The sequence below is a fragment of the Camelus bactrianus genome, chromosome 2 (assembly GCF_048773025.1).
Source record: "Camelus bactrianus isolate YW-2024 breed Bactrian camel chromosome 2, ASM4877302v1, whole genome shotgun sequence".
Taxonomy (NCBI): domain Eukaryota; kingdom Metazoa; phylum Chordata; class Mammalia; order Artiodactyla; family Camelidae; genus Camelus; species Camelus bactrianus.
The window spans coordinates 26,882,422-26,909,968 of record NC_133540.1 but is presented as its reverse complement, the minus strand read 5'-3'; the positions used below and the strand labels follow the sequence as shown (position 1 = coordinate 26,909,968).

The 27,547-nt window shown below is 43.6% G+C and overlaps 1 protein-coding gene and 1 non-coding gene across 11 annotated transcripts in view; one reads left to right on the top strand and one right to left on the bottom strand.

Annotated features, from left to right (window-relative positions):
- The window catches only part of TRIM2 (tripartite motif containing 2), a 160,772-nt gene that overhangs the window by 79,954 nt on the left and 53,271 nt on the right, over window positions 1-27,547 (top strand). The window contains exon 1 of one of the 10 annotated variants that reach the window (XM_045505515.2): window positions 2,066-2,183. The exons of 8 other annotated variants lie outside the window; for them this stretch is intronic. In XM_045505515.2, the coding sequence (XP_045361471.1) occupies window positions 2,178-2,183 (6 nt within the window). In that variant the 5' untranslated portion in view covers window positions 2,066-2,177. Of the gene's footprint in view, window positions 1-2,065; window positions 2,184-19,443; window positions 19,463-27,547 lie in introns of those variants that run through there. One more of the 10 variants, XM_045505516.2, reaches the window with a different exon arrangement.
- TRNAF-AAA (transfer RNA phenylalanine (anticodon AAA)) lies at window positions 10,632-10,704 on the bottom strand. The gene has a single exon. It is a non-coding gene; the product is annotated as a tRNA-Phe (tRNA).

The following is a 27,547-nucleotide window of genomic DNA, read 5'->3' as shown; positions in this document are numbered from 1 at the left end:
TTGGGGTGTGTGATGGGTGATCTGCCGTGGTGGGGGTGGCAGCGTGACCTCCAGAGCTGGTCCTGGGTCCAGCTGGTCTAAAGCTCTGTTTCTTTGAAATTGAACCCCTTTCTCCAAGCAAAAGAGTCAGGCAGCTGAGCCTTCTTATCTGTTTGTCCTTCTGCCTCTCTTTCCATCCCACTCCTGAGTAACCGTGAGCCTTCAGATGGTGGTGGCCCTCGCTTTTGTGTGCCTGAGTCAACCGTCCAAGCAAGACTCATGAACAAGTTGACAAAGCAAGTTTGCCAGTTCTCAACTGTTGATGTGTTTTGGCCAGGTTTAACTTCCAAAATTATTAAGGCATGCTGTGTGGCATAACACAGTTCATAATTTATATCCAAGCAAATTCCATGGAGGTAAAGGTAATGAGTTGGCTATTGTGAAATCTCACATTGGTCCTTACTGATGGGAGACATGTGGAATATACTGGCAATAACCAGAAAATGACTTCTATGTACTTTTGGTGTTGTTCCTGGGAGACCACAAAATCAGAACAATAATAGATGGTTTCTCTAGGCATCAAAACACCAGCAGCATCCGAACAGTGGAATTATTTTCAAAGCACTGTTTTCATCTAGTTTTTAAAATCATGCCAATGTAATCGTTGAAGAGCATTTGCTCTAAGGAACACTGTGAGTGGGGATGCTGTGATCCACCGGCTTCAAAGGACGAGTGGGTGGTGTGGCAACAATAAAATCCACTGAATACTGGGTAAACTGGATTGTGGTGGATTGCTCCTCCAACGTCAAGGCAGCCTCACTGTTCATGCCAAGTTGTGTGGCTCTTGGTCATTTCCATGTTTTGGTAGGTATTAGCTATGCTAAATGTTAAATTTCAGTGATACATATAAAACATGTTACTTGCTAAAGCACCATTTTTTCTTTCTGTTGCTATAGTGGATTTTTTTTGTTTGTTTTTATTTTTATTTTTAAAGCACCGTTTTCAGTTACTGCTTTTTCAGAGTTAAGATAACTAAGCTCCAGAAATATTATTAATCCAAAATAGATCCCATAGGTCTCTAAACATTTTGAATAAATATCTTCTCTTATTTCTAATACGATTATTTATAATTTTTTAATTGACATATAGTCGGTTTACAATGTTGTGTCAATTTCTGGTGTACAGCAGAATTCTTCAGTCATACGTGAATATACATATATTCATTTTCATATTCTTAAGACAATTCTTTAATCTCTGTTTTATTCAAACCAATAATTCCTATCTTACGAATTTGTCCTTGAGAATAAAATGGTACATTTAACACAGAATCTGGTACATAGTACAGGCTAAATAAATGTGAGTTCCCTTGCCCTTCATACGCCATGAATCAAAATACGTACAAGGGAAAAGTAACAGTCACAGAGTAAATGACTGATACTTACTGAGCACTTACATAATACTTCTAGACCCTGCTGTATCAGGGATAAAAAGATGGGTAAGGCAGGGCCAGAAGGTCGCTCTCTAGCAGGAGAGGCAGACATTTAAACCCACAGTTGTTGCTGAGAGTGCTAAGTACAGCAACAGAAGTCCATCCAGGGAGGGCGGGTTACGTTGCCTGGGTGAAAGGGCTGTCAGGAGAGTTTTCAGAATAGAGGTGTTGCATCAGCTGACTCTCTAGCAAGAGAAGAAAAGGATTGGATTCCAGGCCGGGGGAAAACGTGTACCAAGGCACCAAAGGCAGAGGGAGGGGAAAGACTCGGGATTCCCTGGAGGCTTGGAATGAGTGCATTTAAAAGTCCTTTCTAGAAGAATAGGAAAACGAATATATGTATGTCTATGCATCACTGGGACGTTGTGTTCTACACCAGAAATTGACAGATTGTAACTGATGGTACTTTAAATAAATAAATAAAAATAAAAATCCTTTCTAGAAGATTCGTTGGAGGGCAAGCCTGTAGCAATTCCAGCCCCAGTTACAAGCATTGGAGCTGCTGGGCTTAAATGTCCCATGGTTGCTCATGGGATTTTCGTGTCTCAGTAACTTGAAGTGGTTTGTATGTTCTCATCACTGCAGGGAGGACCAGGAGATGGGGTCACAGGGGCAGAAGAGGTCCAGACCCTCCTGTATAAACACCTAAGGGCTCCTGTAATGGATTGATTGCTTGATCCCCGCCAGAGTTGAAGCCGTAACCTCCAGCATGATGGTACTCATTAGTAGATGGGGCCTTTGGGAAGTAATTGGGGTAGATGAGGTCATGGAGGGTGGTGATTAGTGCTCAGTCTCCAGGTTAGGAAATAACTCTGGCTTTGTGTTTTATTTTGTTTTGTTTTATTGAAGTATAGTCTGCTACAATGTGTCAGTCGCTGGTGTACAGCATAATGTCCCAGTCATGCATATATACACATGTATTCATTCTCATTTCTTTTTTATTAGAGCTTATTACAAGATACTGAATATAGTTCCCTACGTTATACAGAAGAAATTTATTTTTTCTGTTTTTATACATAGTAGTTAACATTTGCAAGTCTCAAACTTCCAAATTTATTCCTTCCCACCATCTTTCCCCTGGTAGCCATGAGATTATTTACTATGTCTGCAAGTCTGTTTTTGTTTTATAGGTAAGTTTATTAGTGTCTTCTTTTTTCTTTTCTTTTCTTTTCTTTTCTACATTCCACATATACGTGATATCGTATCTTTCTGGCTTACTTCACTTAGAATGACGATCTCCAGGTCCATCCATGTTGCTGCAAATGGCATTATTTTATTCTTCCTTATGACTGAGTCGTTTTCCCGTGACAAGTACTTCTGAAGGCATTTTACATGAGAACCTGGCCAGTAAGACTGTGTTCTCCCAGGAGTGCTGGTCCAGCCCCGGGAACATCCAGGCAGACTGATGATCAGTCAGTCTTCATCATGGGCTATTGTAGGCCACGTGCCAAGATTGCATGTGCGCTAGGACATCACTGGGGCAGGATCCTGTCCTCGTGGAGTTTACAGCTTGGTGGGGAAGGCAGCTCTAACCAAGCAAGCAAATAGATACATCATTACAAACTGTCACAATTGTGGTAAAGGATTCCAACAGGGTAAAGTGCTAAAAAACAAAGAGGGGACACCACTTACAATGGGAGGGAAGAGGAGGTCACGACAAGGAGGCACCATCTGGGCAGAGAGCCAAGGGTGCAGGGGCAGCCTTGCACCTGGGGGTGGGGGGCTGGGAGCAGGGGTGCTGGGAGAGCCCTGACTGTTCAAACAAAAAGAAAAATCGAGATAAAATCTGTTCTTTTCATGAATCGGCTTATGGGCAAGTCTAAATTAAGTCTGGGTTCTTCCATTTCCATTTCTGGGGGCAAACAAACATGTGTTAATAGCTTTTTAAAAATAGAATGGAAATCCTACCAAGGCCCTTCAGGGAAGGGCCGGAACTCACTGGTCATCTGAGGCCAACAACATGCTCTTCGGAGTAAATCTAGCTAAAAAGGCTTCATATGCCATCTGTACAACGGCTAATGATTTAACTTCCACACTTCTGTTTTTATGTTAGTGCCAGATTTTTATTGACAAGGTCAGAATCTGAAGATTCATAACTTCTTAACTATGCAGGGTTGGTAAATACACTCTGTTTGTTATGTCTTGGTTTTTTTCCCCCCCTTTCTATTCCCAGGAGCCTGTCTTCTCTGTGAATCCCCCTCTAACAGGATGTCCTGGTTTATTTTTTCCCTGCCCTTTGCCGAGTGGATGGCCAGGGTTTTAACCTTTTAGTATCCTCACCCTTTGTGGTGGGTTCCTGTTTCTCTGCTATCTTGGGAACTCCTGCTGTTTGACTGCAGGGTTTGCATATTCATAAACTCTAAACCTTTAATTCCTCGGGCAGACCTGCCATGGTATGAGAGCTGTTTGTTATTCCTCAATACAGTTTTCTATTTTCACTTGGTGAGAAATACACCTATGCTTGTATTTCTAGTCGTTTCTGTTGTGGAACAGTCTCCAGAGAACTACGTAGTCATAATGAAACCCGGGCAGCCTGCAAAGACGGCTCCCCAGGTCTGCCTGTGCAAGTGAGGCCTGAGTCTGTACTAGGCTTTGCCACTTGGAGTTGCATGGCCTCGGGGGAGTCACGTCACCTCCGCAGACCCGTTTCTTTGTGTGTACTATGGTGATGGACTGGATGTGGGCACAGAGCTCCAGGTGTTCTGAAGAGATGCATGGGGTGGGGGCAGCCAAGAGAGAGGTGAGCATGTTGGCAAGGCCCTCAGGACCAGGACTGGTTCTTTAAACAAAGTATTTTGTGGCTTTAAAACCATGGGGACTGTATCATTGCTCTGGTCCTTTCCAAATTTAAATACCTCTGGTTCTATGAAAGGATGAGAGTCTTGTGCCTTCTTGCTTCCAGTCACTGGTGGAGAGGCTCCAGGGCAAGAAGAGAAATAGAATAGAATTCAGGCCAGGAGCTGGGGTGGTGAACTGAGCCCCCACTGGGACTAGAACGTGATGGAGTCTAATCCCTTGATACAGGCCCTTTGGTCTGAGCCTGGGGATCCGAAAATCCCTACGATGGAGGGGTGGCTTATATCCCCTTAGAGAGTACCAGTGCCACGCCACGTGGCAGGGGAAAGATGAAAGAAGGTGCCAGGTTCTTTGACTTCAGGCTTGTGCTTCTGGATGGGCACGAATTGAGCACTGGATGCAGTTGGGTGCATCCTGGCCAAGGTTCCCTCCCAGATCCCAGCTCCATACTTTTTCCTTTCTAGAGAAGCTTTGCTTTCTTTTCCACATTATTTAGCAGTAAAACAAAGAGGCAGTTCTGCAGGGAGCCAGTAGGTTGTCTGTGACTGAAATTATATATACACCTGTGACTGGGCTGTGTTTTTCCCAGAGAAGAGTCCCCACCAAGTTAGAGGCCACTGTTACAACATCTGACCTTGAGGGCTGCTCAACACTTCAGTCGGGCTGGATTATCAGACACTTTATCCAGTAATGACAGCAGGAGGTGGATAACACATAGTTTTGAAAAGATGTACAGGAATAGATTTCTTGGAATGGCTTTATAAGAAAGCCTTTGCATTTCCTCTGGTTCAAGGGAAACAAGTTTAATTATTCATTGCAGTGTATCTAGAATATGGCCTTTTTATAGCATTAGAGAAAGAATGTCTGGCCTGCGAGGAATTTGATATGAACTGGAAAATAAAAACCTTCCTAGATCGCAGTGGAAAGTAAAGCACAGTGTCCTATTCCCATCCACAGATGCCGAAGAAGTTAGGGAAAGAGACGAGGAGAGGAGGAAATTCGGAATTACGTGGCATTTCTTGGGGGTATCTGAATGTTTTACAATGAAATTATTTGCAGTTTGATTTATCCAGGGCTGGGACTTGGCCTGTTTCTGGCAGGTCCCTCCTGCCCTCCCTCATTTTTCCCAGCCTTCTTCACACTCACCACACTTTCTGTCTTCTCTCATCCCCTGTGTGTAAAATTTAGGGGTGCTGTGACCCCCTGTGATGTTTCCTACAACTGGGTTTCTCCATACACAGCTCTGAGAAGTGAACTACATGCATTGCAAATTCTTGCATCTGTGGAAGCAACTTGCCTTTGTCTGCAAGACACATGGTGACCATGCGTCTAAAGAACTGATTGTCTTTTCTTGTCTTATCTTGTGCGCAAGTAAATTGTCGGGGTTGTTTACTGACCTATCTTTGCTTGCGCACACTTAAGTTGTAGGTATTGTTTTTCTTTCTTTTTTTTAAACATTTTTTTATTGAGTAATAGTCATTTTACAATGTTGAGTCAAATTCCAGTGTAGAGCACAATTTTTCAGTTATACATGAACATACATATATTCATTGTCACATTTTTTTTTCGCTTTGAGCTACCACAAGATCTTGTATATATTTCCCTGTGCTCTACAGTATAATCTTGTTTATCTATTCTACATTTTAAAATCCCAGTCTGTAGCTTCCCACCTCCCGCCCCCTTGGCAACCACAAGTTTGTATTCTATGTCTGAGTCTGTTTCTGTTTTGTATTTGTGTTTGTTTGTTTGTTTGTTTAGATTCCACATATGAGCGATCTCATATGATATTTTTCTTTCTCTTTCTGGCTTACTTTACTTAGAATGACATTCTCCAGTGACATCCATGTTGCTGCAAATGGAGTTATGTTGTCGGTTTTTGTGGCTGAATAGTATTCCATTGTATAAATATACCACTTCTTCTTTATCCAGTCATCTGTTGATGGACTTTTAGGCTGTTTCCATGTCTTGGCTATTGTAAATAGTACTACTATGAACATTGGGATGCAGGTGTCATCCTGAAGTAGGGTTCCTTCTGGATATATGCCCAGGAGCGGGATTCCTGGGTCATATGGTAAGTCTATTCCTAGTCTTTTGAGGAATCTCCATACTGTTTTCCACAGTGGCTTTCCTTGCTTCCCTCTCCCACTCTTAATGATTTAGATGTCTTCTTTTACAATTTTGTCTTTATTCTTTTTGTAATTCATGGCAGTTATCTCCTTTCCAGTTATGAGTTTCTCATTTTTGTAGCATCTTTCTTCTTTTTATTTAGAGTAGACCTGTGAATATTTCTTTTAGCATGGGTTTAGTATTGCTAAACTCTTTTAGTTTTTGCTTGTCTATGAAGTTCTTTATCTCTCCTTCTATTCTAAAGGATAGCCTTGCTGGATAGAGTATCCTAGGCTGCATCTTTTCTTCATTCAGGACTTTGAATATATCTTGCCACTCCCTTCTGGCCTGTAGTGTTTGTGTAGAGAAATCAGCTGAGAGCCTTATGGGGGTTCCCTTGTAACTCACTCTTTGTTTTTGTCTTGCTGCCTTTAGGATCATTTCTTTATCCTTGACTCTTGCCATCTTGATTAGGATATGTCTTAGTGTGGGTCTGTTTGGGTTCTTCCTGTTTGGGACCCTCTGAGCCTCCTGTACTTGGATATCTGATTCCTTCTTTAGGTTTGGGAAGTTTTCAGTCATGATTTCTTCAAATACCTTTTCAATCCCCTTTGTTCTTTCTTCCCCTTCTGGAACCCCTATTGTGCGTAGATTGGCACGCTTTATGTTATCCCGTAGGTCCCTTATATTGTTTTCATTGTTTTTTATTTGTTTTTCTCTCAGCTGTTCTGATTGGGTGCTTTCTGTTGTCCTGTCTTCTAGGTCACTTATTCGTTCCTCTGCATTATCTAGCCTGCTTTGCACAGCCTTTAGGTCAGCTCTCATCTCAGCAAATGAGTTTACTAATTCTACTTGGTTCTTCTTCATAGCTTCTGTTTCATTTTTGACATATTTTATATCTCTAAACACTGTTTCTTTTAGTTCCTTCAGTACTTTGATTACTCCTTTTTTGAAATCTTGATCTAGTAGGCCATCAATGCCTATTTCCTTGATCGTGCTTTCAGGGGATTTCTCTTGATCTCTTAATTGGGAGTGGTTCCTCTGCTTCTTCATATTGCTCATATCTCTCAGTCACTGTGGCCAGTGGGCGGGCAGGTCACTCCCCTTCCCAATGCCATAGTCAGATGCTGCGCTTGGGCAAGGCAGGTGGGTGGATCGCAACCCCTTCCAGCACTGTGGTCAGGTGCTGCGTTCCTGCCAGGAAGGCAGATGGCCACCCGCCCTCTCCCAGCACTGGTCGCTCCGCTGCTCTGTGCAGTTGCCCGCTCTGCCTCGGGTGGGTGCTCCGCAGGTGGGCTCAGGGAAGACCGCGGAACTGCCCCGCCCCTGCTCTGTGCCAAATCTCAGCTCGTTTGTCTTGGCATCATGAGTTCTCTGAGGTGCCAGGGCAGAAAGATCTTATCTGCTTTGGGCTGTAAACAAGTCTCAGTCCTGCCTAGGAGGTTGCAGAGCCCCTGGGTGTGGATTCAGGTCTTGGCCCCGCCCCTGCCCGGTCGCTGTGCACAGAAGGAGATGGTGGCTGTGGCTTCACCCTGCCTCTCTTCTCACGAGAAGCACCAGTAATGGCGCCACGGGTCTGAGAAGATAAAGGCTACAGCGCCCCTCCCCCCAGGGCACACCAGCAGTGTTGCTTTGCTTTTTTCACAATTTATGGGGGACCAAGGTTGTTCTGCTCCATATCCCCTCCCAGCCACAGCGCGCAGCCCCCTGCAGTCCCCCGGGGCTTCCTCCGTGCAGCCGCCCCAGTCCTCCGCCTGGCTCCGGCCACCTGGCCCGGCCCCAGCTGCCGGCTCGCGTCTCAGGCTGGGTGTTGCAGGGACCCTCTGTGCCCATTTAACTCAGTTCTGTTGGCCAAGGGGTTCTCAGGGCAGATCTGAGTCTCGGAGGCTCCCCCTCCATCCCGCTGGCCTCTCCGTTGGAGAGGGGAGACCCAGTGAACAAGTGGTATTACTCCTTTGTGCTCCCTCCCTGCGGGACCGCTCCTGCACTGTTTGGTTTTTTCTTCTTTCTTTTTTCCTTTTCTCCTACCAGATTTTTAGTGTCTTTGTCTTTCGAAGAGGGCGATGTTCTGTCGGAGTTTGGCAAGTGCTCTGGTTGGCTGAGTGGGTCCATAGGTGTGAGTTTTGGTGTATTTGTGGGAGAGGGTGAGTTACGAGCATCCTTCTACTCCGCCATCTTGCTTCTCTCCAGTATTGTTTTTCTTTTATGAGATTTCTGCTGTTCTTGGGTCAGTCAGTACCCTTGTTAAAACTAGTCAGGCTTGAATTAGACACTGAGTTAGGGTCTGATGGACTCATGGACTGGATTTCCCTTTGAGGCCAAATCCATGAAAGGAAGTGCAACCATTTCCTTACGCTTGATCGAAAGTGGGCAAACCATGGCCTGTGGGCCAAATCTGGCCGCTGCCTGTTTTAGTACAGCCAGGGAGTGAAGAATGGTTTTTATGTTTTTAAATGCTTGGGGGGAAAAAGTCAAAAGAAAAATCAATTTTTGTGCCTATGAAATTTACATAAAATTTCACCTTCAGGGTTTATAAATGCACTTGTCCTGCAGCACAGCTCCACTGCCTCGTATACCATCCATGGCTGTTTTCACTATACACAAGGGCTGAGCGGTTGTAACAGGAATGTGTGGCCCATGAAGTCTAAGGCATTTACTGTTGGGACCTTTACAGAGAAAGCGTGCTGACCCCCAGGCTTGAGTAATTAAAACCACCACCAAGGGGCGGGGGCAGGGGTGGGGTTTGGGTGTTGGTGGAAGGATATAGCTCAGTGGTAGAGTGTGTGCTTAGCATGCATGAAGTCCTGGGTTCAATCCCCAGTACCTAATTACACACCACCCCCAAAAAAGAAACAGAAAAAAAAAAAAAAAACCCACCACCACAGTTGATGTCTTTTGAGTCCTACTGCATGCCAGGCATGGCTCAGCATCCTTCAGGCATCAGCTTAGTTCATCCTTGTAACCACCCTACAAGGTGTAACTCTTCTATCGCCTTTTAACAGATGAGGAAAAGGAGAGTCAGGCAGGTGGTATAATTTCCCCAAATCAATCTGCCAGTCAGGGTCGGAGCTGGGATATGGACACACATCTGTCTGATTCCAGAGTCAGGAACACCATCCACCATGGAACAGCATTCCAGGTGGCTGGACTGACACCTCCGAGCATCCTTGCTGGCTGGGTCTGCGGTGGAGGGCACAGATAAAGACTGCTTATTTGATATCACACTTGTTTTCATTTTTATTAATGTAACTGATGTTTCACTGAGACTTTGTCTCTCATGAGAGCACACCAATTCCTTAAAGTTGGCGACTGACTGTGGACCCCAGCACAATGCCTAGTACATGGTAGAGCTAAATTAAAAGCTGTTTGAATGAAGGAAGTGGGTGGGGAGTCAGGAGAAGGCAGGAGAATAGGGAAGAAGGGAGACAGGAAGAGGAAAGACATTATCAAGGAGGAGTCCGACTTCCCCTGCACTGGCCCTCAGGACAGCGATGACTCCACCTGGAACCAAGGTGACTCACCCTGTCCTGGCCCAACCTGACCGGCCTGCACACCTCTTCTGCTGTAAGCCTAGCTCCTCCTATTTGCCTGCCCCTGCTCCCCTCACCCCAGGTGTCACTGTGGCTTCCTGGCACCCAGCCCAGACACATTGCCAGCCACTGCAGGAAAAGGCTGGGTGAGTGGGTGTTTGCTTTAGAGCACGTGCATTCAGAGGAGGACATGAAAGCGAGGCCTCCCATCCTCACATCCAGAGATGGTGAGCTCCATCAAAGGGAAAAACCTGGACTCTGCAAAGGTGCCAGAAGGAATCCTTTCTCTTCTTATCTTTCCAAGAAGGCTGCTGACTCTCCAGGCCAGAGCTGGCCCATGAGGACTCGTTCCCACTGGCCGATGACCAGCAGAAAGTACCAGGGCTCTTTCTTTCAGGTGCAGGTGGGCTTGGAGCAGAGACCCCCCTTCCTTTCCGGGACTGACCTGTGATTAGGAGTTGGTGTGAGGACTCACCAAGAGCAACAAAGTAGCACTGCAGTCTCTTTCTCAGCTGTGTCAAAGCCAGCCGGGAGATACCCTGCTAAGTGGGTGACAGGCCAGTGGAGGCGGTGTGCTGCCAGGACGATAAAAGTGAACAGATAGCGCATTTCTGATTTTGCATGATTCTGCCCACTCTCATTTAATGGTTTATTTTAGTTGGTATAAGAAAAGAATTAATAGGGAGTAGTATATTATTTTTTAAATAGTTACTTTATTTTTATTTTTGAAATGGAGGTACTGGGGATTGAACCCAGGACCTTGTGCATTTTAAGCACGTGCTCTACCACTGAGCTGTAACCACCCAACCCACCGAGTAGTACATTATTAATCCATTCATTCATCAAAAAAAAATGTTTATTGAAGCTGTAGGGGCTAGGTTCTAGGAATCCAAAAGGGAATCATTTTTCCCAAAGGAACTCAAATGTAGTAGTGGCAGGACTGCTAGTACCACTACCCTAGCAATACCCAGTGTCAGGTACTGGGTGGGGTAGGTTCTCTTCATAGACTAATCTATTTCCTTCTCACAATAACCCATTATTATCCCCATTATACAGATGAGGAAACTGAGGCACAGAGAGGTTAAATTACCTACTCCAAGTCTTAAGTGGCAGAGCCAGAACTCAAATCCACCCTGGCACTAAGGCCCATACTCTCCACCACCGCCCCACACAGCTTCTGGTCACAGTTACTTGAGACTTGTGGTGCACTGAGCATGGTGCCAAGGCACTTACTCCTATAGCATTCAATCATCACCACAGCCTTATGAGGCGATGGTTTACAAATGAGATTACAGAGGCAATGAGCAGCCTGAATGTAGAGCAAATACAGATGTGTCTCCAGAGCCTGTGCCTTAATTACAACTTCATGCTGAGATTCCTAATATGATTCTAATCCAGGTGACCAGTGTGGTGTGATGCCACATATGGTGCTTAAGAAAATACTCTCTCCTGATTACAGGTACGGGGGAGGCAGCCTCCTCCGGGTGATGTCAAGTTCCGCCATCCTCAGATTATCTCCCCCTGCCAAGATGCCTGGACTCCGACTTTAGTACCACCCTCTGGGTTAAAAGAACCGAGCCCTAGAAGTCCTCAGGAAACTCAGGCATGTTAACGAGAGAAAGTCCCAGCCTGACTCTGTGGCACTTTGGTCACGTGAGCTCAGACAGGGAAACCTGCCGGGCCGGAAGGCGGGAGAGCCGCAGTCCCAGGGGATGGAAAGGGCCGCAGTGGGCGCACCCACATCAGCCGAGGGGGCAGGTCTGGGCAATACCCCAGCTCACAGCCTTTACTGCTGTCACTGCATAAAAAGGCCTGACTCTCCCTCTGCGCCCCTCTCCGTCCCTGGCGCTGCCATCGCCACACTTAAATCAGTTATTTTATACAGTGGTCCTGTCTCCCGGTGAGAAATAAGGTCAGAAAAGAAAACTCCCCGGGTAGGGGGGAAAAGATGCAGAATGTGAGCAGAGCCGCGGACATCTCTCTGGAGGACGCTGCCTGGGGGAGGAGTCTGTTGCCATGGAAACCACCGCCAGGCGGGCGGTGGGACCGGTGAATGCTCTCGGGGCTCCGGCTGGTCTGGGAAGCCAGGGCTGCGGGAGGTTGGCCCGTGTGTGTGATTTTTACCGTAGACTAGAGTTCTAGAAGCAGAATTATTTTGTCAACAGCATGAACTTTTTGAAGGTTGTCTCTGAACTGCATGTCGGTTAAAAAATAATCCATTTCGTGGGACGGAGAGGAAAGAGTGCGGGGAAGAGGAAGTCCGCGTCCAGTCAGGCATTATTAGCGGCGCACCCACATCGGCCACCTCCCGGCTCCCGGCGCCTGTCGGTCCCGGCTCTGCCCCGCCCAGCTCAGGTCTGGCCTCGGCCGGGCCGTCACCGAGGGAAATTTGCTGCCTAGAATCCCTGACTCCAAATTCCAACCTGGCAGTCAGAACCACTGCACTGATTAATTAAACCCCGTGAGCCGCTGAGGCAAGCAGGAACTTGGCACCGCCGTGAATTTAATTGTCCAGATGAAAATTGTGACGGTGAAACTGCTTTAGAGAAAAAACAACACCTGGTACTGATGTGCTCATCCGTGTGGACATCAGTCTAACTGAGGATCCGGAGTTAGGGCTGGGAAGTTACCTTCCGGGTATACTCCGGACAGGCAGTCAGCTTAAAATTAGCCAGGCCAAACACTGGCAAAACAAAAGAGCTGTTTGCTTGCTTGCTTTTGATTGTTATTTTTGTCAGAGAGCAAGACAAAGAATAAGGCGAGGGTAGCATACTGCTCGGGTGTGGTGTATGAGGGATCGCAGAGCCTTGTGTTTTGCTTGGGTCTTCTCTGTAAAGGACATCTTCAGGCTGAGAAGGGGCTTCTGAAGCCTCATAAGAAAGAACTCAGACCTGGGCTGGCCAGCACACCTGCGGTCGTGGGTTCAAGCTGCCAGTCAGACTCCCAAGACACCAAGAGGCTTTAATTTAATAATATGGTTAGTAAGCACTGGCAAAGGATACAAAGCAAGAGATACAGCACGTGCATCTCACTGGGAGGCCCAGAAGCTTCTTTTCCCCCTCACCCACTTCGGGTATGTACGAAGGATGAAAGCCAAGGTGTGTGGGACTCACCTTGACACATACAAGTCATAGAGCCTTTTTCCCGCCAATCTTTTATGCCATCCTAATTATGTAAGCACCGGACAGCTCCTCTAATGCACATCATAAACAAGGCAGATGGAGCATTCTCCATTTATCTCAACTTTGCTTTTGAGAGACCAGTGCTGTAGGAAGGCCAGGTCATTCTCAGGTGGGCCTGGGTCAGCCCAGGCCTCACGTTACCTTTTACCCACAGTAGATGTTATGGGTCAAATTATGTCCTTCAAAAAGAGGTGTGAAAGTCCCAAACCCCAGTACCTATGAATGTGACCTTATTTAGAAATAAGATCTTTGCAGATGTAGCTAGTTAAGATGAGCTTATATGCTATAGGGATGGGCCCTCATCCAATGACAGGTGTCCTTATGAGAAGGAAAAACAGAGACAGGGCAGGGAGTGGCTCGTGAAGACAGGTATGTTCAGTGAGAAGGTGGCCATGTAACAGCAGGGGTGGAGATTGGAGTGAGGTACCTACCAGCCAAGGAATGCTGGGGCTATAAGATAACAGAAGAGATAAGGAAGGATCGTCCCCTGGAATCATTGGAGGGAGCTTGACCCTGCCAATACGTTGATTTTTGTACTTCTAGCCCCCAAAAGCGTGAGGGAATAAATCTTTTTTGTTATAATTCATCCCAGTCTATGGTACTTTGTTTTAGCACCCCTAGGGAACAAATACAGTAGGTAAAAATAGAAAATTCAGTTGCTCTCCATACATTTTAAGTCCTCTGGCTTCAACAAATGATAGTCCAAGTTTTTGAAAGGATGCAGAGCGCAGATAGCCACATCCTAGACCTGGATTTTTATGAGATCTTAGGGAAAAGGGGAATTTCTTAAAGACTGGAGATAGGCAAGTATACTTTTTATTTACAAAGATCACAGCCACAAATTGTAGGCAAAGGAACTCTATCAAACATAATTTTATAGAGGAATATTAATGGGATGGTTTCCAAGCACCTAGAAAAGGAAGCATCCTGGGTTCCTTGAGAATAAATGATATCTGACCAATTGGAATTCCTTTTTTGATGGAGTTGTTAGACATAGATTGTAGTTATCTGTTCCCTATGATCCAACATGACAAAAGTGCCAGGAAAGATAGGGTGAACACAGAGGTCATGATAAAAGGATAAGGCCGAGATCAGGGGAAGGGATGGGTCTCACTGTCTTCTGTGCTGGGCAGCCACACCTGGATTATGTCGTGGATATGGGGCAGCACCTTGTAGAAACACACAGGCATCTGGAGGGAATACCAGATGGGGAGTCAGAGTGCTCGATCTGGGTCACCTTTACTGCAAGACTCTGCCTGTCTGGGAAGGACTATCTTGACACATGACACCCAGTCAACATGCCTGTGACTTGGAAGCAGGCAACTCTGTCCCCAGGAGTGATTTTTGAGAGGTTCCACTGATGTCTTATTTATTTTTGTGTCATCAGTGCCTGGTACACCACCTGGCACATAATTATTTGTGAAATGTTTAATATTAAGTGGTAACCCCAAGGCCAGGCCAGTTCTGGTGTGAGTTCTCGGGCTGTAACTTTGTCAGCTGGTGCCCTGGTTAATCTGTTTTTATCCATATAACCGCACTAGGTTAAGGCCAACTTGGACCATCTCTCTTCTTAAGGACACTTGAAGGGCAGGTCATTTCTGTTTCATCACTGTTATTTTCAAACAGTTCTGTTTGGTCTAGGACCTCCCCAAAGCCACTGAAGAATGGCCCTTAACCCCCTATGTTGGGGAGGGGTTTCTCCCCAGGACCTCTGCCAGTGGAGGGGAAGGAACCTCTTGGGGTCCAACCCAAACCACTTACCCAAACTGATCACAATGGGTCTGGACTGGCGGGAAGAGGCTGGTTCTGAGGGGTCACGCCCGGCATGCTGACCAGTGAAATCCAGCATAACAATATCTCTTCTCCAATCACTCAGACCTGAATTGAAGTCTGGAAGTAACTGTTCCTTACCATCTTCTTTCAGAAGACCATTTGGGCACAATTTTCATAGAGGTCTTTGAAAGCAAAGAGAGGGAAAAAAACAAACCTAAATGACGCTTGCATTAGGCAGACTTTATAGGTTCCTGATTTCGGGCTGTCTCTTCCTAGTTGATTATATTCATCTCTCACTGAAATGAGATGAATTCTCATGTCACCTCCCTGATCAACTGGCTTTGTTCCACTGCAGAATTGTCTGGTAGCTGTCGCTGCTCTTGCCCATCCTAGAAGGGCATCGTGGCCCATTGAAAGGGGAACTCTGCCAGTCATAAAGCCTGAAGTCACCTCTACTGCATAGTGGCTGCTCCACTCTGGGCTGGTCCCATAACCTCAGTTTCCACTAAAATAATAATACTATCTGCTCTGTCTCTGGGTTTGCTTTGCTTTGTATTATGAAGGTGCTTTCTACATTCTAAACCACCAAGCAGATGTGAAGAATTGCCTTTCCCTAATGGTGTCTCATCCGGCTCTTCTCCAGTTCTGAGATGCGCGTTTACCCATACATCATGTTATGTCACTCATCCATTTGTAGAAGGCCTTCCATCATTCCTCATCTACTTATTATGTGACAGGCACTGCATAGGGACTGAGGAGTTCGAGGTAAAACATGGAGCTGTCAGTCCTTTTCAGCAAGAATTCTGGAAGCATATGGTGATGACACCCAATCCAGACAGGCGTGGGAGGGTCTGGGATTGGAGGCGTCGCAGAGAATCCTTCCTAGAGTGCCTGGTGTCTTTTCTGAGTTCTGGACGATCTGAAGGAGTTAATCAGGGGAAGGAGTCCGGAGAGGATGAACATTCCTCTCAGGACAAATGGCATGTGAGCCTAGAGAACAGTGTTTCTCAAAGTGGGTGCTCTTGGCAATATGTGGGGACACGTATTTGCATGAGACTCTCCCATGCATTGGAGGAAGGCTGGCTGGCATCCCTCTTTCCAGGCACTAAGTGTCTCCGCCCACAGCCTGCAAACACACCATCAATGTGACAGCCAGAAATGCCCCTTCTCATTTCCAAATGCATACCCTCCCACTCCATCAAGGGGGTTCATGCCCTTCCCTGGTTGAGAACCAATGCTCAAAAATGCATGGGGACATGACTGAGGAACCAAAGTGTGAATGGGGAGAACAGAAAGTGGGAAAAAAATGAAGAAGGCAGAGGTCAGATCATAAATGGCCTTATATGATGTCCTAAGGAGTTTATTTTCTAGGAGAAATGCCTGTGATTGGGGATAGATAGGCCGTATATAAAGGGCTTGGAGTGAACCTGGCACATAATACATGGTCAGTAATTTCAGATTTCCCTCTCTCCCAGGATCCTGCCAAACCCACTTTAGTTAGCACATATCCAGTTCTTATGCACATGTCCTTTCTGTATACTTCCCCAGCGTTCATCGTAGTCAAACTGGGTGATGACAGTTAATCCCTCATGTTTATTCTCTGGAAGGGAAACACAGTTAATCCCTCATGTTTATTTTCTGAAGGGAGGGACAGGACAACTCCTAGAAGTCAGCTCCAAGATTGTACGGGGAACCAGCCCCAAGGATCTTGGGCTCTTTGCTCTTGTGGCCCCAGTCTGGCTTCATGAGGTTTCAATACAAGCAAACTCCAACTCAGAAAGAAACTGAGCCATTCTATACCAACAGCCACTACCACCAGTCAAGGCACTTACCACTTCTAGTTGCAATTGCCTGCTTACTAATCCCTCTCCCACGCTCGACTGTGATCTTCCTGAGGGCTGAGAAACCATTAGATTCTTCTCTGTGTCCTCAGTGCCTGCTCCGTGCCTGGCTCACGCTAGACATTCAGTACGTGTCCATTGGAATGAGTGACTGAGTGAGTAGGTGAACATTCTCCGACTCCAAGCCCGGCAACAAGACTAAGGGTCCCTCCCACTTCTCTGCCATCTTTGTAAGAAAAGAGACTCGCTCCAGTTGTATGCCCCAGTTTGAGTTGAGTTGGGGACCAGAAGGAGAGAGATCAGGAGAGAGACGTGCTGGGGAGTGACCAGCTTTCGATGAATTTGGCAATGGGATGGGCTCAGAAACACAAGTGAGAAGAAGAAGTGACTCCTGTCATAGCAAGTCAGTCACCTTTGCGCTGGCCTGTCTTAGGAAGAGGACATTGTAAAGTCGAGTGGGATTTGCCTGACTGTGTTTCTAATTAAATTGTAAATTTCTAAAACAGCGCGTGTCCACACAAACAGCATGTACATGAATGTTTATAGCGGCATTATTCAGAATAGCCCAAAAGTGGAAACAACCCAAATGTCCATCAATTGACAGACGGATAAACACAATGTGTTATATCTATACAATGGAATATTTTTCAACCATATAACAGAATGAAGTACTGACACATGCTACAACAGGGATGAACCTTGACAATGTTACACTAAGTGAAATAAGCTAGACACCTAAGACGACGTATTATATGATTCCATTCACGTAACAGCCCAGAATAGGAAGTCTACAAAGAAAGTAGATTAGTGCTTACTTAGGACTGTGGGGGATAGGAAAGTAGGGGGGATACCTAAAGAATACAGCTTTTTGAGGTGATGACAATGTTCTGAAATGGACTGTGGTGATGGTTGCCCACATCTGTGAATATACTAAAAGCTATTAAACTGTACACTTTAAATGGGTGAATTATATGGTATGTGAATTCTCTCTCAATAAAGCTGTTAAAAAACAAAGCAAAACTTCTAAAGCAGAGTGTTAACCTGGGCTTTGGAGAACTGTGTACCACCTGGAATAGCATGTCAGAACTGGCATGTCTGCATTTCCTGGGTCTGTCAATTTCACTTGATTCTCTCGGACCTCCCTCCCCTCGGCAGAGCTGAGTGCTCCTTCACAGGGCTCACTGCAATGACTGTGCAGTAAGAATGTGATTAATATTAATGTAATCAAATATGCAAATTCAGTTTTATTATTTAAATAAAAATGATTAGTGTCCACTTTTTTAAAGGAGTCTTTTTTTTTTTTTTTTTACTTTTTAAAAAAATTTTTGGTAGTGGGGAGGTAATTAGGTGTATTTATTCATTTATTTAATGGAGGTACTGTGGATTGAACCCCAGGACCTTGTGCATGCTAGGCACACACTCTACCACTGAGCTATACCCTCCCCCCCCATGTCTACTTTTAAACTAGTAACTAGCCAAGGAATAGAATGCAATACGGTTCCCTGCCTCCACTGTAGAAAAGGGGATTATTGTGAATTCTATTCTGATATGTAAGATTTTTTTGTTCTAAGGTATTTTTTGTAATGTGAAGATCTAATTGTTTTTATATGGCTGCTTGCTGATCATTTTTATCTTACTAAAACCTTTTTAAAATCAGTTGAATGACTTAATAAGAAATCAAATTATGTAAATACATAAAGTTCGACAAGTTTCTCAACCTTTAACTGAAAACTTTTGCATCATCAGAAAAGCGAAAGGTTCTGTTCATTCCCTGAATCAAATAAACGTTGACTTATAAGCGTTTTCTCTGAATGACTAGAACGACAAAAAGCAGGGAAATGTCATTTGCATTATTTGACTTTGAGGACCTATATTTTATAGGCCCTTTCTGGGTAAATACCAAGAAGGGAAAAAAGGCAGCAGAGGCTTGTTGAACCGGGCTGTTTTGCATTTTTTTAAATTTGCATTTGTGTTTCAAGCTTGGACAGTCTAAGGAAATAGATCATCGCTCTTTTGGGGGAGGGTAATTAGGCTTATTTATGTATTTATTTTTAATAGAGGTAGTGGGGATTGAACCCAGGAACTCAGAACTCGTTCATGCTAAGCATGCACTCTACCACTCTTCCCTCTCATCATCACTTTTTTTTTTCCTAACCAAAGGAAGTGCGTGTGCGCTCTCACACTCCCCCAGAACGCTCCTCTAAATTTGAACTTTTCAGACTGAGGTCCCGTATGCCTAATTTTCTTTCCGGAGTCTTTTCTCACTGCATCATCTTTTAGATGATCAGCACGCCCTCTTTCCGATTTGCAGCTCCTCGCGGGTCCAGGCTGCGTTGCGCGGGGAGGTGGGCTCCGGTTGCCTCTCCCTCCAGTTAACCGTGCAGTCCCCTCCTGGTGGTGGACCTCGCGGCCCAGCACGAGAGCGTGGAAACAGCTGACTGCTGACTCAGAGGGGAGAGCAAGCCACCCACGAATCTCATTGCAGCTCGCTGCTGCATCCCTATCCCATAATCCCTTGCTTGGTTTGCTGCAGTCTTTTCAACAGACGCTGAGTGAGAAAAAGATGTCCTGTGAGATAAAGATTGATTGCTTTGAATACCGAATGGGGTCTCCCACTTGTTAATGACCCAGAAACATTCCTGCCGACTTTCCTGAGCCTTCTCTTATTTCCTCCGTTTTTCTCTTCTTCTGTTCTGTTCATGAGCTGGCACATCACTCCATAGAGCAGAAGATATGCTGGGCTTCTGATGATGGCTGCTCTGCATGGTAGGGAATTTTAACCAGTCTCTTTGCATGGTGCTTCCAAACTTGAGATGTTAACAGAAATGCGCATTGTTCTTTGGGGTTGCCGCGGGGCTGCAGCGCCAGGCTGGGGAGGATTTAATTCTTCGCCTCGTTAATTAGTCTGTCTGCAGAAATGGGTAGGTCTTAAATGTTCGAATTGCTTCGTCTTATGCCAGGTGAATAACTAATTTCTCCTGCTGTCTCTTTTCTGCCCCCGAACCCCCAACTCGTCTCTCTCTTGGTGATGCTGTATGCTCTAACTATAAGATATAGGGAGACCCATTCTTTGCTTAAACAAAGGCATCAAATTAACTACACTGGGAAGAAAGTCATGCAAGATTTTTCTCATCCAGTTTCTAATGTGATCTGATGAGATTTTGATTTTTACTAGTCTTTATTTTAATATGTATCTCGGTCTATTTTAAATATAAGATTTTTCCCCCCTGCGTCTCCCTTTTGGGTACGAAGATGGGGATGAAATTTTGCAGGACTCCTCCCTTGGTACCCCAGGGTGGAGAATGTGCGATTCGACCCTTCCCCCACCGTGCCCTCTGTTCGAGAACCCTGGGGTGGAGTGCCACGGTTCCCAGTTACCATTGGAAACCCATTCATTCATAATGCATGACTCGACCCTCAGAATTCTGAATGCCATTGATGATCAGAAAATATGCAGGAGATCATTTGGGGTTTTTTATTTCCGGCATTTTCTCCCTCTGCCTTTGAAGTAGGCTCAAATCTGGGTGGAGTTCAGTGGCAGCATTACACAGAAGGGGGAGAAAAAATACCCAACTTGGGTTGGACCTTAGGTTTGCTTCCTGAAACCGTGGGTATCATTTTTGTGTCGGAGAGCTTTTTCTACAATGATGCCCCACCCTGTCATTATTCCTTATGAAGGGTGGGGGCGGATAGGAGACAAGTAGGAAGGCTATTTAAGCTAAAAATTGAATGTTAATTAGTGGCTTTCTGAACCAAAAGGTAAAATGATATTTCTGTCTTAAGGAAAGATGCTTTCAGTGTCAGAGCTTTAAGGAACACTTCTAGATTCAGAATGAGGCATTTAAAAAATTATTCGTTCGGTTATTTGGCTTAGACCATTTTACAATAGTTTTATTCCTCTTGAGTCAATTATTAGAGGTTTTTTTGTTCTCGATCTTGTTTTACTTTGAATATGGAAGGAGAGCCGTTTGTTTGCCCAGATTCTTAAATCGATTTCTCAAGTATCAGGATTCATTTCTGCCTACTGTGAACCTCTTTTCTAGTGCCTTTCACTATTTTCAGGGAGATGCTTTACCAGCTCTGTTCCCTGACCCACTGTGGCGTTAAATAATGCACGCCCCTCCCGAGCAAGCACACAATGAGAAGTTTCCTGTGTGCTGTGGAACAAGAAAGCAGCTTTCTGCTGCAGGGATGTGAATGGTGGCCTTTCCCCAACCTCTACGTATTTCTTTGCAGTTTTCTCCTAGAAAGACACAAGGGATTGGAATTGGAAAGGTTAAAACACGGCTGATTGTGAAAATGTTCTCTAATAGAATGTGCTGTTTCAAGAAATAGGGATGCAGCATAAAACGGACAACGAAGTCTATATACGTTTTTACCACGGTTAATATTATAACCCTGTGATGACTTAATTTTTTTTTATTTACATGGTAACAAGAGCTTAGTGGATTTTGTTGCTTGTGAAATACAGTAAAAAATATTCACTCTTTGTCTTACTGAAAAATAAAAATGTCCTTCACTTGGATATCTTTAGACATTAATTTCTCCAAACTTATGACTTTTTTTTAATCTGTCCTGATTAAGTAGGAAAAAAATCCTAAATATGTAACAATTCTAAAAAATTTAACTAAGCTTAGTTTTTAAGACTCCTTTGTGCCTTTTTTCATTATTTCTCTGATAAAATGAAGACTTTAACCAAACGATTGTATGTATTGTTGAGATGTATAGGAGAGAAATACTTTTAAACTTACCAAAAAAATTGCTACCAAATTATTTACTACCAATTTTTTTCTTTTAAAAAAATGTGACTGAATTACCTCCAACTGTGGCAAAATTCTAATTTGCACACACCTGTAATTGCTTTTTTTTTTGTTTTTTAATCTGATGCCATCTGGGCCCCTTTATTAATTATATAAGGATTTTAGTGTGAATATGCATTATAACGGGCTTGGCTATTAAAGTTCTTTGAATATAATGATTGTGCACGTTGTTTGAATTTAACAGATCAGGTGTCCTTCTAGAATTTGGAGATTTAGATTAGACCAAATACTGAGGAAAAAGAAGCCCAGGATGTTCAAACAGCATCACGGAAGGAGACATTCAGGATGCTTTTTGCATGCTTGTCTGTCTGCCCTCTTCCACTTTTCCCTGTTCTATGTTCATATTCTCAGATAGCTTCTGTTCTTCCAGTAAATGCTTCTTCTTTTTTCATTTGTGTAGTTTTGTGTTTTTTTTTGCTGCTGCTTTTTTTTTTTTTTTTTTTTTTGCAGGAGGAGGGAGGTAATCAGGTTTATTTATTTATTTATTTATTTATGTTTGACTTAGTTTGTTTATTCAAATTCAAATAATATAATCCAACCTCACAGTGTACATAGACTAGTTAAGTAGAAAGTGGTGTTTTTTTAAAACGTTTTTTTATTGAGTTATAGTCATTTAACAATGTTGTGTCAAATTCCAGCATAGAGCACGATTTTTCAGTTATACATGAACATACATATATTCATTGTCGCATTTTTTTCCACTGTGAGCTACCACAAGATCATCTATATGTTTCCCTGTGCTATACAGCATAACCTTGTTTATCTATTCTACATATGCCTGTCAGTGTCTACAAATTTTGAACTCCCAGTCTGTCCCTTCCCAGCCCCCTCCCCCTTGGCAACCACAAGTTGGTATTCTATGTCTATGAGTCAGTTTCTGTTTTGTATTTATGTTCATTTTTATTTATTTATTTATTTTTAAATGGAGGTACTGGGGATTGAACCTAGGAACTCATGCATGCTAAGCAAAAACATGCTCTACCACTGAGTTATAACCCCCTGCCCCGCCCCTGCTTCTTATTATTCTCAAAAACTTGTTAATTTAAGTAAATATTTATTCGAATCAACAACAGATTTAAATAATATGCTGCTTATCCACCCGGGGTACGAAGGGGTTTACTCTGATGTAGGCCTGTGTCTTTTGCAGTTCTGAGGTAGAATGAATTTTTCCCTCTTCTCACTAACCTTACCCAACTCCCAGAGCTTAGGGCCCCGGCTGCCCTCTGCTTTTTCCTGGAATACGCAGCCTCTCTGTGTAGTCCCCAAGGAAAGAAAGAGAAGAGACTTGGCAAGGTGATGGAGGAGGAGAGAGGAGACCCTGCTCATCCTGACTGTCCTGGGGGATTGTGGGCTGAGTGCCAGTTAGCCTGACCACTTAACACTCCATCACACACACCCTTCTGGCACTTAGAAAACCCAAAGCAAAATTTAAGAACTGACTACCAAAGGTGAGGATTTTTATAAAGAAGGGAATGGCAAACAGTTATTCTACCAAGGAGAGAGGAAGGAGAAGCAGGCATAAATACCATTGACAAGCTGGAGGCTTGGCTTAAAAATCAGTTTCCAAATGGTAAAACCCAGCAATTTAGGGAAGTTGTCATACATCTGACCCTGGAAAGAAGGAGAAACCATGGAAAGCTTGGGCACATCCTTCCCTGGAGACAGAAGTTAAAGTAGATGGTCTCCTGGGGGCTGAGTTACAGCTCAGTGGTAGAACACATGCTCGGCACACACAAGGTCCTGGGTTCAATCCCCAGTACCTGCATTAAAATAAACAAATAAATAAAATAAACCTAATTACCCCCCTACAAAAACAACCCCCCCAAAAAAAAAATTTTAAAAAACCTCCTGAGTCCCTCCCATCCCTTCTCCCTCTTCCCATTCACACCTTTTGTACAAAGACATTGCATCTGGCTTTTCTTTCTTTTGTTAAAAAGTATTTTATTTATTATTGTATTTATTGGGGAGGTAACTAGGTTTATTTATTTTTAGAGGAGGTACTGGGGATTGAACCCAGGGCTTCTTACATGCTAAGCATGCGCTCTACCTCTTGAGCTATACCCTCCCCCTACATGTGGCTTTTCTAATTTACAAAATGACCCATCTGGGATAGAGGCTTGATTTAACTAGAAATAGGTCACCCTGTTTTTATTTCACTGCAGATTGCCCTCTTTTCTTTCCTTTAGTTGAGTCCTCAAGAACAATGCAAACTCCATGGCAGGTGAATAATATGCTCATAAATTTGAATAATTAAAAAGACCTTGTTTTGAAAATTCTATTTTAATCTGTGCCTTGAGCTCTAGGGACCACCTGCTTGGGCAGGTAAAAGCTAGCACATTGTGAGTTACAGATAATCCTATGGGTTCAAGATCTCCTTTCTATAAATGTACCAGAAGATTTTTCGCTTCTTGGGAAGCTAATTTTAGCATATCCGCACCATTGTTATTGGCCCCAGAACAATAAAAAAAAGTAACAATATTAATAAATAAATTCAGCTAAGTGGCAACCAAGAGAAGCCCTAACCAGGAAGGCCATAAAATTAAGTCATAGAAATGGAATCTAGTGCCTTTAGGATGATGTATAAACAAAGATGCTTACCCACAAATCACATGTGAAAACTTTATTTTCCGAAGGATTCTTGACCTGTTTCCCAACCATGTTTCCTTAGACGAGCCAGACAAGCTTTCACCAGCTCTCTCCCCTCCTCCAGAATCCTGCTTTCAGTCTGTCTTTTCTCTGCCAGCCTCCCTCCCTGCTCCTCTCCACTCTGGTATTAGCAGTTAAGGGTTTGGATAGTTTTCTGATCTAAATGATATCATGTGGGGCGGGAAGTGTGGTTTCAGCTTTAGAACTGTGGACGCAGGCATTTTCATTTCTTCTCTTCCTATTGAGTTCTTCTTTTCCATTTGGTTGTAATTACCACCAAGTTGTAGGAGATTCGAGAAAGTGGTGCCAGGCAAAATACCAGGGATGACATGGGGAAAGATATGCTGGGACAGGATTTTTCTGTGCCCGAGGATTGTGTGACGTGATTGCTACATTGTTCTTACCCACGCGAGCTGGGTTCAGTTGGCAAGTCCCCACTAATAAGGAATTTATGTGTTATTTCCGTGCGTCTTCAGTAGTTCTCAATTTCTTTTCCTGCATTTGTGAATATGTTGAAATATGTCACTAAATATTTACTGTCTGGCTCAGGGCTGATGTTGCTAAGCTTTAGACTCACACAGGAAGGCAGGTCATGTCTGATGTCGAGTGAAAATGGTCACATGACCGGTAATGCCCATGCTCTTTATCCTGTAATTTGCAAGTGCCGCTCTTCTCTGCTACTGGAACTGAGTCTATTCCCATGATATAGTTCATTTGTTCAGTCCATTCAAAAAAAAGAGTGTCTACTATGTAGCGGGCACAGGTCTAGGGGCGGGACTGCTGCAGAGCAATCAGACAAAAGTCCCTGCCCTCGTGAATCTGACATCCTAGTGAGGTGGGGGAGCAGACAGTATGCAAAACAAACATGTTGCACCCGATATTGGAAAGAGACCAGTGCTGTGGGGAAAAATAGAGCAGGATCGGAGTAGCCAGTGCTAGGAGGTTGGGGGCAAGTTTCAGTTTTAAACAGAACAGTCAGATTGAGCAGGTGCAGTTAAGCACAGAGCTGGAGAGGGGAGTGAACCCCTCTGTAAGCAAGATCGTTGGTTTTCCACCGACGGGGAACCTGAGCTTCCCCACACAAGAGCTGTTACATTTCAGTGTAATAATGTCAATATTACACTAATGTTGGCTATTTATATAGTTTTAAAATGGCTCTTGCTGACTTCGCTTCTGCTTCCTTTCCTTTCTGTTGGACTTTTGTCAATGTGTCTGGTGCTAGTTCCTTCATCCCAAACCGTTTGGGCTCCTTCAGAGACAGACTCCAGCCCAGGCATGTTTTCACGTGTCTTTCCAGAAATTAGTTCTGTGGATCCCGAGTCGAGAGTAGTTCTGTATTCTGATCTCTATTAGCGTGGACTTACTTCTGCTGGTTATATGAGTGAGAAGGCTCTTTGACTCTTCAGAAACCAAGATGGGAAAAGGAGAACATTTGAGAATCTAGATAAGTATTGACTACTTTTCTAATCAAGCAGACCAGAAACTTCTGGTTGTGCCCAAGCGCTCTGATGAAAGGCTGTTGTATATTTTGTGTATACTCCTGGCAGCTTATTCAGATGGATGGAAAGCTTCCCTGGTGCTTATTAGCACATTCTGTGACTCCAGTCTTCTAAGCACATTATCCCTTCAGGAGTCATCAAATTTCTTTCTATTGTGTGTATCCAGTTATATGCAGGGAAAGATCATTATCTTGGCAGAGTCTTGGGTTGGGGATCTTTGGGGGTTGGAATCCTTTTGTGTTGATTCTGGGGGTCCTGAAAATCCAGATGTCTTCAACAGATCTCTTATGACCGATTGTAATATTGTCAAGATTTTAAATTAGTGTTAATGAGTTAACTTAATTTACCATATAAATTATCAGTACTAACAAAGACTTACTTTCACCCACTACAATAATTATCTTAAAATTAGAATGAAACTTAGAGTGAAATATTTTTATTTCTGTTTTGGAGAATAGAAATGTCAGCTTAGGAAATTTTGTTTAGTCAATGTCTATAATTTGATTAAAACAAATGTTTTTTTCCTTGCCAAAAATCCAAAATTTTAAGGTTAAAAAAAAAGACTAAAATCCAATATGATATTTTCTCTCTGTTTGTTCAGTGCTCAGCATGACTGATTCTTTCAAAGGGTAATATGAACATTTCAAAACTTATTCAAAATAAAATTTCATTTTAACTGAAAAGTTCAATATGATTTTTTTTTAAATATGACACGCTTCACAAATTTGTGAAGCCAATCTTTTTTTTTTTAATTAATTGAAGTACAGTCAGTTACAGTGTGTCAATTTCTGGCATACAGTATTATGTCTCAGTCATGCATATATGTACATATATTCATTTTCATATTCTTTTTCATTAAAGGTTATTACGAGATATTGAATATGGTTCCCTGTGCTATACAGAAGAAATTCAGTTTTTATCTATGTTTATATATAGCAGTTAACATTTGCAAAACTCAAACTCTCAATTTATCTCTTCCCCCAAGTCACTCTTCTGTATCATTCCAATGTTAGTGCTGCTGAAGTGAGCCCTCTATAATTTATAAGAATTTTCAAGTCACACACACACACACCAGTTGTATTAAATTTGCTGAAGATTAGGTCTCATCAACTTATCAGATAAAGCAGAAAACTTGAAATCTGAGCTTTCTGAGTCACCGATTTTACCAGATGACCTTGAGCTAGTCATTTAAACCCTCAGCTTTGGTTTCCTTATCTTCAAGCCAGACAAATCCATTCCTTCTCTACTCTGATGTCATAGGGATGTGATTAAAGAAAGCAGAAGACTGTGCCAACATTTGATTTCCTGGGAGAAGAGTTCCATTTAATCCCATCAATGGATATCATTCTCTACAATAGTTCTGTAGAGAGACAGTCTACGAAAGCCTAGCAGATAATGCCAGCTAATTAGATATGTCCCATCTACACTGCTTAACTAACGCAGCGAGTCCTGTTTGAACGTCTGGTACAGCAGGTGCTTTCTCTAGCTCAATCTGTTGATCAGTCATGCTCTTCAGAGACCTGACCTAGAAGGTACAGAACTGGAAAATAGGCGCATCATGTTTGTAACTCTCCTCAAATATGTCTAAATAGCATAATTGTCTTGATAAAAGTTGACATACTTTTTGAAAGTTGGTGATTTGATAGGGAGAAAGAAGAACCATCATTTATATTTGGAAAAGAGGGTTTCCTTTAGAAAGCATAGAATTGTCAATTCTGTAAACACAGGTCCCAGGCCAAGTTAAAATGTATAAAAACCCGGCTTCCATACATAGTACAGCCTTCTTAAAACACAAGGTCAAGGGAGGTGCGGCAGCTGAAAAGGTCATAGTTTTACATTCTGGCAAATTTCGTAACTGAGCCTCGGTTTTTAAAAATCTGTAGAAT